Source organism: Nicotiana attenuata, chromosome 2 (assembly GCF_001879085.1).
Source record: "Nicotiana attenuata strain UT chromosome 2, NIATTr2, whole genome shotgun sequence".
Lineage (NCBI taxonomy): Eukaryota > Viridiplantae > Streptophyta > Magnoliopsida > Solanales > Solanaceae > Nicotiana > Nicotiana attenuata.
In genome coordinates, this window is record NC_031990.1 from 90926446 (window position 1) to 90936714 (window position 10269).

At 34.6% G+C, this 10269-nt stretch overlaps 2 protein-coding genes across 3 annotated transcripts in view; one reads left to right on the top strand and one right to left on the bottom strand.

Annotated features, from left to right (window-relative positions):
- LOC109214807 (sterol 3-beta-glucosyltransferase UGT80A2-like) overlaps positions 1–3715 on the top strand; it is a 16573-nt gene extending 12858 nt beyond the window's left edge. For both annotated transcript variants that reach the window (XM_019378766.1, XM_019378774.1), the window contains exons 10-14: positions 1639–1741; positions 1884–1960; positions 2350–2397; positions 2477–2626; positions 3188–3715. In XM_019378766.1, the coding sequence (XP_019234311.1) occupies positions 1639–1741; positions 1884–1960; positions 2350–2397; positions 2477–2626; positions 3188–3355 (546 nt within the window). In that variant the 3' untranslated portion in view covers positions 3356–3715. The remainder of the gene's footprint in view (positions 1–1638; positions 1742–1883; positions 1961–2349; positions 2398–2476; positions 2627–3187) is intronic.
- On the bottom strand, positions 6136–9522 carry LOC109214818. Its single transcript, XM_019378781.1, has 4 exons — positions 9069–9522; positions 7377–7438; positions 7165–7269; positions 6136–6528 (listed from the first exon to the last, which is right to left on the bottom strand). The coding sequence occupies exons 1-4, from the start codon at positions 9310–9312 to the stop codon at positions 6391–6393; spliced, it is 549 nt and encodes a 182-aa protein (XP_019234326.1). The 5' UTR covers positions 9313–9522; the 3' UTR covers positions 6136–6390.

Consider the following 10269-nt stretch of genomic DNA (forward strand, 5'->3'; position numbering starts at 1 on the left):
CCCACCCCACCCCACCCCACCCCCATCCCCACGAACTTGGCATTTCGATAGCCTCGACCCCGTAACCAATCTCACCTGATGTGAATGAGACAAACGCTTTGCCACATGGATTTTTTTTTTCATGTGGCATTTTTTAAAAATAAAATATACTTTTTTAAATTTGTTAACGTTTTGGGATCATCTTTTTCAGGCCAAATTTGTTAAGGAACTTGGCTGAAACTCCATTATTTAGGCTAATCTTTTTTAGCTAAGAGTCATGGAGTTTCAGCCAATTTTGTAATAGATTTGGCCTTAAAAAAAATTGCGCAGTTGAAACAAATTGTTGTTGCATTTAAAGAAATAAATAAATAAAATACACCAATATAATTCAATTATATTGGATAGAACTTTTTTATTTGACCAAAAATAATTGAGCTCTAGCAAAATCCTTTTACAGATTTGGCCCCAAAAAATTAGAAAAATACACAGAATGTATAGTCATTGCATCCAAAGAAGAAATACACAATTGAAGCTCCACTATTTTGGATAAAAAAATTTTTGGCTGAAAATACTGAGTTCCTATTTGGCCCGAAAAGAAGAAATACGCAGTTGGAAAAAAATAGTCATTACATCTATAGAAGAATAAAAAGAAATGCACAGTTGGAACTCCATTATTTTGGCCAATACCTCTTTTATTTGGCTAAAAACAATAGAGTTCCAAACAAGCTTTTACATATTTAAAAAAGAAGAAATACACAGTTACAACAAGTAGTTAGTGTATCTAAAGAAGAAATAAAAAGAAATACACAGTTACAACAAGTAGTTAGTGTATCTAAAGAAGAAATAAAAAGAAATACACAGTTACAACAAGTAGTTAGTGTATCTAAAGAAGAAATAAAAAGAAATACAAAGTTGGGGTAAAAATATTCATTGTATATGAAGAAGAAGCAAGATGAAATGCGAAACTGGAACAAATAAATCACTGTATATGACTACGTGGCAATAACGGTTGGAAAATACTCCACTTAGAAGCTGTTTTGTTGATTTTTCTTCATTTCCACACGCCTAAAATAGAGTGTATTCTAGCTATTTGCCATGTCAGCAGTCTAGGGTTCGAAGCTGTAAAACTGCCAAGTTCAGGGGGTAATCAGGACTAAAAATAGTTCAGTTGTGCACTGAATAAACGGTTCCCAAGTTTAGGGGGGTTCGGATGTATTATGCCAAAAGAAAAAGGAAAAGCAAGAAAGCAAAAATCTCTCCGTATGTAACCATCTGTCCCTTCTTTGGTTCTGCTGAGGAAGCTTTGAAAAAGGGGCTGTGATGATTTCTTGTTGTTGTACCTTTGCAGTTGGATTCCGGTGTTTAGTGGTTATCTATGTATATTATGAACTGTGTTCGACAAACTATTATTCCTTTTAGACCCTTCTCTCCACATTAAGTGCATATTAGGAGACGCATAAAATGCAGGCTCACTAGGAAAGGATCTGCTATACAAACTAGGTTCTAGGCATTTTAAAGTACAATTCAAATAATGCTAAATATCCTTCATGCTAAACTCGTGCTACAAATCAAATTATTGTTTAATACCCTGACTTCAGCTTTATTTTTTTCTTGAAAATAGTATCTATCTTCTGATTTAACTTATTTCTCCTATCTCAGCCTGTTCAAGAGCCAGAGAAGATGACCGAAACAATTGTTAAAGCACTCGAAATCACCGGACAAAGGGGAATCATTAATAAAGGCTGGGGTGGCCTCGGAAATAGTAAGAAGTTTTCTTCTGCATTTACTTTATTCTGCTTACGAGAATAACCCGTTATTTTTGCTATAGTACTTGTGTATTTGTAGATTATCTCTTAGAGAGGGTATTCGTTAGCTTATTTACCTGCTTTTCTTTGTGGCTCCAGTGGCAGAACCAAAAGATTATGTGTATTTGCTCGATAACTGTCCCCATGATTGGCTTTTCTTGCAGTGTGCTGCAGTGGTGAGTATTTACTAACCTTGCTTTTTTGTTTCTTCATTCTTTAAGATATCCATTACATTTTATCTTTCTTCTTTAAGCTATACCATAATAAGATAAAGGTGGCTTAAGGAAACATTGGAAGAGAAATTAATGGTTGGTGGGCCGGCAGAATGCAAGCTGGAGGCTGATTACTGATTTGAATCAGGACTTTAGGGAGCTCTACTTTAGAAAACCTTTAATTATTTTGTCCTGGAACGAAAAGGATCGAATTGAGCAGAGCGAATATATGTGATTCATTAGCCAGCCCAAACTAGTTTGGGATTGAGCGCTAGCTGATTGATTGACTAAATTACTCCAAGCTTGGTATTTATATAATAAGCAATATGAACAAATCTTATACTTCCTTTCAGGTGCACCACGGGGGTGCTGGAACAACTGCTGCTGGTCTTAAAGCTGCGGTAGCGTTTCTAACTTCCTTATTTCCCCGCTACTATCTATTCCGGCTACCTATAACGTATCATCTTTATTGGATTGCAGTGTCCAACAACTGTTGTCCCTTTTTTTGGTGACCAGCCATTTTGGGGGGAAAGGGTGCATGCCAGAGGTGTAGGGCCTCCACCCATACCGGTCGATGAATTTTCACTTGATAAGCTGGTTGATGCAATCAGATTCATGCTTGATCCGAAGGTAATTTTACTGAGAGGTTCAGTACATATTCTTTATTGTGATTTGATAAAGTTATGTCTGCGCACACTGTATCCTCCCTAAACCTCACTGGTGGGATTTTACTGGGTTGTTGTTGTTGATAAAGTTACGTGTTAAGTGCCTGCTCAAGTCTTTACAATATTCTTCAGATAGCAAGACACTTGAAACTTTTGTTTGTGGTTACCAATTCAGAGAGATATCACGTGTTCTCTCGGTTGAACCATTATTATTATTATTATTAATTGCTCTCCAGTTCAGCTTGTATGCACCTCGACTATTCCACCGTGTACCTACCACCTTCCACCAGCACCGGTACAGAGTAACCCTACCCACTTACGTTTGGACAAATGGAAAGAAATCACTTGCTATTTTTGTCTCTGTTGGGATTTCGACCATAGTCTTCCATGGTTTTCATCCACATAATTGATGATAGGCCACACCTTTTGGGTGCAACAATAACTTCTTATTTCGTTTGTGAAATATTTCGGATATTTAAGGCAAGTTTGAAATGTTTTCGATATGAACTGGTGAGATGGTGCACAGGTAAAGGAGCAAGCGGTTGAGCTAGCCAAAGCTATGGAGAACGAAGACGGAGTCACTGGAGCAGTAAAAGCCTTCTTTAAGCATCTACCGCGCAAAAAACCTGAGCCTGAGCAATTGCCTAAACGATCAAGTGTCTTTTCAATAAAAAGTTGCTTTGGTTTTTCCTAGATCTGAGGGGTAAAGATGTGCTCCGGTTTTGTGCATTCTTCACTAGTAAACTATTGTATTCCATTCTTGTGTAATTATGTATTATTTATACATATTGCCACTGGTGCTCTTCCGACAGAAGGAAATTACAGCCTGTTCCATGGCGCCCCAGCTGGTTTGGGATTGAGGCGTAATTGTTGTAATCATTACTCTGTTAGATGAATTTACGTGCCCTTCGATTTCCCCAAATGATACCAATTGTAATATTTCATCATAGAAGAATCCGGTTGTAATGACAGTTCCAAATTACCCTTGAATTCGTCCCCCTTCATGTTTGTTGTCCTTGTACTAAAAGATCTATTCCTCCATTCATTCTTACAAGTGAAGTGTATAATTTTTGTTTTTATTACTTAAACTGGTAGTACATTTCATAATACTAGTGTTAGTGTACGTGCGTTGCACGTGTACATTGCGTCAATCATTATTAAACATATACAAGATAAAATATTGTTGAAAAATAGCAATTGAAGTTAAAGTAAAATAAAATGTATGTTTAAATAATAAAAACTAATTTACATTGACAGAGTAGTTAAATTCAATATCTTTTGAACATGCAAAAGATGATGAATTTTGTTGGATTAGTACGTGCGTTTCGTACGCGAAAGATGATGAATTTTGTTGGATTAGTACGTGCGTTTCGTACGCGCCTTGCGTTTGTACCTCGTCTCAATAAGTATAAATTTTATTAAACAAATGCATAAATATAATATCAAAAATCGTTGAGTTATTATAAAAATAAAAGTTGAAAAATTTATAAGTTCATGAAAATGAAGATTGTTGTTCTTATTTAGCTAAGCCAAGGAAGAAACTCGGTCTGCAAATATTTTCAATCATCTCAATCAGTTAGTTCAACTTAAAATTTATTTCAATTTTATAATTTGAACTGCAATTTTACAAATTAAAATACTTTCTTTTTTATTTCAACAAGAGTGCTTCTTCTTATTTTTTATTTTTATTTTTTGGTATACAAATGTTTTAAGTTTAATTGAAAAAAAAAAGAAAAAATATCTACTAATTGACACAAGATGTCTGTTTTTTGCTGTAAAACAAAATAAAAATTACTCTATTCCTAATCAATGACAAATACTATAGGAATTGTTTCCAACAAATAAGAAAGCATAAATCTTTATTGCAAAAGTAGAAATTGCTAAATTTTGATTAATTTAAGCTTTTTATTTTTATTTTTGAGAGATCTTTCATTCTCTGTCCAAGAACATAATTATGCATCCAAATATTGTCTTTTTTATAGAAGGGAGAATTTATGATTGAAAACATATTTAGAATTTAACACCATCCTAGCATATGCGTGAAAATATAGGATTCATGCATGTGAATATCAGATTTAGAATTTATTTTTATCAATTATCACGAATATAATATTTTATTTTTGCATGTCTATAGTCGGTTGACATTTAATTTGAATTGAAACATTTTAAACGTAAATTTGATTTAATTTTAAAAATATATTTAATTGTCTATATTACGAAAAATACATTTTTGTCTATATTTAGTTCTCATTTAAATTGAACCATTTTAATAGTAACTCCAATTTGATTCAAAATAATATATTTAATCGTCTATTTTGTGAAAAAACATTTTTGAGGAAAATTTTACATAGATACTTTGCTTGCTTATTTTCTTAAAATATTTTTTAATGATATTTTCTCTTTTTGTATTAATTTTCTACTTACATAAAACACATATATAAATGGCGCCTTCTAATTTTAACCTTACATTATTTTATTATATTCTCGTATAAAATGAAAAGAGCTTTAATATTATTTTATTCATAAAGTTATATCTTTAAAAATAGTATTAATTTTGAACTCACTTTTAGACAAAGGTTGGTGCAACTATTATTAATAGATTTCAACCGTAACGTTATGTTGGCGTCATCATAGAGATGTAATTAATCTCATAAGGAAATCGTTATTAATATCAAGTTTAAAATTTTGTACCTAAACTAAAGAACTGTTTAATGTTAAGGCTGGTGTTTACAGATTAAAAGGAAAAGTATTATAGTTAATATTACATATTATCCTAAATAGTAGGAGTTTGTACATAGTTCAGATAAGGAAAATATCTAATAACCTAAATTCTAATCGATTTCAAATTAGTCCTAAATAGTAGTAGTAAACTATTTAAATTATAAGTTTACAATTTTGTCCAATCTAAAAGCTATTTTAAAGGGCAAAAAAGACGAACGACATTTCGCCAAGGGTCTTCGTGCTTTTAATATAGTATAGTATAGATGAACGTGGTGGAAATGCGGATATTAATATGGACATCAGAAAGACAGAAAATACTTCTAGCCACTTTCGATAATATGTACAAGCAGCATACAAAGGATAAAATGAGAGAATATATCTGAGCTTGTTTTATGATGCCCGTTTGTAGGTGTCATATAATAGATAACTAGGGGCCGTTTGGCCATAAAAAAAAAAAAAATCCTTCTCTTTGGGAAAACTTTTACTTTTTTTATTTTATTTGGAATCAGTGTTTGGCCAAGAAAATTTTATATGTTGTTTTTCAAAATTTTCACTTCAATCACTCAGAAAAATTGAAAAACAGCTCCAAGTTGTATTCATGTCCAAACACAACTCTAATTTTCAAATATCATTTTCAATTGAAAAAAAATTACTTTTTTTTTTTGAAAATTTCACAATTCTTATCCAAACGCTCACTAAAAGTGCTAAGAAGCGAAAGTAGATCTAAAATCACATGGATGTTCGTCTTTTAAGCAGTATAAAACAAGGAAATTTTAGGAATAAAAAGGAAACTGTAACCATTACAGCATAAATTTTCAGGACACTGTACTTAGATAATTAACATAGGTAACAAAAACCCAGAAATTTACAACCAACCACATTACACTTTAACAAATACATTCAAGAATGGGGGATTCCTTTACTATAAGATATGAAAGCCTACTAGTAATATTGGAGCAAGTCAGAGACACTAATAATTACCGCGAACAAGATCCATTTCTGCATTTCTTACTTGTACTTTTCCATTATTCGCCTTGCTTCTTCTAGACTGTCGTCAACGGAAGTGGTGCCTGTGCCTCCACCACCTTTTGGACCATCATCCTTGTTCAAGGCTATAAATCCAAAGTATATGACTCCCATCATCGCCTATACATTAACGAGGAGTTTTTAGTCGTCAATGAACAAAAGTTGAAGATGTACTATGAAAAACTAAGAAGAAGGAAAATAATGAATAAAGCTAAAACCAGACATGGAGCATTGAGGAACTTCTGAATATTCGATTAGTCAGATTGAGGTTTCTGGGCTTTATAGTTTTATGACCGAGCTGTGCTAAGCAATTCCAGAAGTTTTTAGCTGCAACATTGATAATATCCACACAAAAAAGGTGATTTATGAAACCATCGTAAGGTTGTCAAAGGGGCAAATTTTGCCCGTTACAGCCGGGGCCGACCCAGGACTTGTACCGGATCGGCCTGGGACCATTAAGGGAAGGGGCTGGGCTTTAGGGAGAGGGGGAGTCGGGCATGGGACGGTGCATCTGGTTGGGCCTGCCAGACCGTCCCCTCAAGGACCAGACCGACCTACCTGGATAATTTTTTAAAAATCTGGCCAAACCGTTGCCAACAGCTGTAAACGGCCAAAATGCCCCCCATCCCCCCAAAGATTTTTTTTAACCCCCATGTTTATAAAATTACACTTTCACCCTAATTCTTAACTATAAATGCCAAAGTAGTAGGAGCTAAGTTTCCCAATCCATGCAGTAATGAGGCACTGGAAACATACCACCACAAAGAAAGCTGTCGACAGGAATGACTTGAGTGCAAAAAGAGCAAGGGCCCCTGAAACTACGGTCACAGCAATCCTGGCTATCGGTCTTGGGATGGCATCCTAACATCAAACAAGAGAAGTATATGCAATTCGGTAAATGGATAAACATGATCTTCTAGTATCATCATTGATAACGTCACTGACAAATTGACACAAACTCGACTTACAGGTACCATGCTGGTTCCAGTTTCAATTCCATCCTTTCCAACTCTCCATGCAGTTTGAAGAACTATTAAAATTTCAGCACACATTGGATTATCATTAGAGTCTAGACTATATGTCAAGAAAATAAGGCAAAGGAAAACTTCCTGTTCTACACGAAGCTATCTGAAAAATGCTCCTTTTCCTAACTAAAATTTTCCCAACTAACATTTGATATTTTAGTCTCCCAAAATAGGACATAAAGAATGCAAATAGCGGCTTGTTCTTTGAGTCCAAATGCGGAAAAAATGCCTTCTTTAGGGAGAACTAACTTCCAGTACAATTGCCCGCAAAGACCCTCTGCATTGACACTTCCAAAGGATATTTTTTAAAGTTCGAAAGAAATTCTTTTGCCGTTGAAGTTTCTTGTCCTGATAAGCATAAGTACTTATCTCAATGCAAGAAGCAGCAAAGAACATTAAGGTCAAACTGCTTCAGAATGCAGTCGTGATTCTTTACATGTAAGTACTAACAACTCATGCCCCATTAGAACATTGTCTATCTAGTTTTTGGATAGAGCACCAACAAGAATTCTCTTCGAAATATCTTTAACAATCAAGAGCTACTTCTCCTGAAATTTTGGTTAAAGAACTTCATAAATAACATCATTCAAAATGTCATAGCATCCAATAAACAAAGGGAAAAACTGGGAAGTACTCCACACCTCCCTAGTTGCTAGTGGCTTAAGCGCGATTCCAGAAATGCTTCAATTTCTTCCTAGTTCCTACTAGTACTATCAAATAATCTTCAAGTTGAAAACTTGATTCCTACATTGTCTTTTAATCCAAACAAGCTGGTCTGCCTAAGTCTTGCATTTGGAACAACCCCTATAGTAGAACCAAGCTGCGCCACTCTCAATACAATAGGACCCAAAAGACAGGAACTATCACCGTTTGACGAGTCAAAAAGCATTTTTTAAATGTTTAATTACAAAACAATTTTTATCAGACAGAGGGCGTACATGATGAACGCAAATAAAACCCGAAGTAATATTTTTAATCATCCATGAATATAGTACTAAAACAAGATGTAACCAGGAGCGGAGCTACAACCCCGACGAAGGGTGGTCTATTCAATAGCCTTCACTGAAAAATTATACTCCTATGCAGGGGCGGAGCTAGTGTTGACGTTACGGGTTTGGCCGACCCAGTAACTTTAGTCCAAACTCTGTATTTATCTTTAAAAATCAGGGAAAATGTACAAAATATTAATTTAAAATCCAATAACTTAAAAAGACTAAAATCCCGAACCCATAAGCTTGAAATTCTGATGACTCCCGAGAATGGTTCTAATGACAGGTCAAAAATTGCTTTTTATACATACATGTTAAATCTTGAACCACCTTAGCAAAGTTCCTGGCTTTGCCACGGATATACCAATATAGATATTTTTAGCAGAGCAAAGAATCAGAGAACTCCAAACTAAACAATGGGTCTATTCATTAATCATCACAATCCCCTCTTACACAGAATTAAAGTTGCATTCACTACCAATAATAGTCTAATGAATCCTACTAAAACTTAACCTAAATACAACAAAACAAATACAGATGGTTCATATAGCCAACCCCAATTGAGATTTTCAGTTAAACAACAAGAATTTAACTCAAAACACTTTAGCTAATCCACAATATTCTCTATAACAGTTATAGATTATACCTTTCAAGAAATCGAATTGAGCTGCAAAAATTAAGGGTGTGGCCTGAAACTTGTTGTGGCTCCTCAGATTCTTGAATTGTTTGGTGGATAAAGCTGTTTGCTTTTTCAACTTAAGCAATGAATTTGTGGCAAAAAATGGTGATGGGTTGAGAGCAGAAAGTGTCATTTGATTTCTACTGTAAAAACATTTTGGGGATTGCACTGAAACAAAAAGTGTAGAATGAAAAGCTACTGTTGAAGCCATAAATATTTCGTTCAATCAAATGTATGACTTTAGAAAAGGAACCAAGAATTTTATTTTAGTTATAATGAGCAGAAAATCAGATACTCCTATATAGTAGTAACCATTATTCTTTTGTGAGGCTACAAAAATTGAGTCTGAACTTGGAATTTGAGTAGGATTGATAGAGATGGTGAATTTGGGTAAGAGTCGGAGAAACCAGGAAATGAGATACAAATATTGGGCTTGTTTTTTAGACTGGGCCTGAGGGGACCTGTTCTAGGGAGAAGCGCATTTTAATGTAAAAATTGTAGCCGCTTTGGGCGCCCCTTTTTAAGCTGTAGCCGCTTTGTCTTTCTGTTTGCACCCGTATCCACTTTTTAAAAAACTTCAACTTACCTTTCTCCTCCACTTCTCCTCTTCTCCTTCTTCTTCTTCTGTTGTTGGTGCTGCTAAAGCAACTGTACAATTGAATTTCAAATCTTCCATTGTTTCATTAATGCTTTAATCTAGAGGTCACTGCTTAGTCCCCTACGACACATTGTTTTTGATAGTAAAAGGCAACGACACTAATATTAACTAGTAGCAGTTATAAAAAGTCAGGATGTTGAACATCTTGTCATAGTTCACAGAAGATTTAATATAAGTCAGGATTCTTGACTGGGGGCGACTCAATTAATGAGACTGTTAGCATTTGTGGGAAAAAATTGTACAGTTCTAGGGCTGAAGTTTTCTAGTTACAACATAGAAACTTCAGCTCTAGAGCTAAAGTTTCCTAGTTACAACATAGAAACTTCAGCTCTAGAGCTGAAGTTTTTATTTATAACTGGCAAACTTCAGCTCTAGAGCTGAAGTTTTCCAGTACAAAGAAAACTTCAGCTCTAGAGCTGAAGTTTTCCAGTACAAAAGAAAACTTCAGCTCTAGAGCTTGAAGTTTTTATTTTATAACTAGCAAACTTCAGCTCTAGAGCTGAAGTTTCC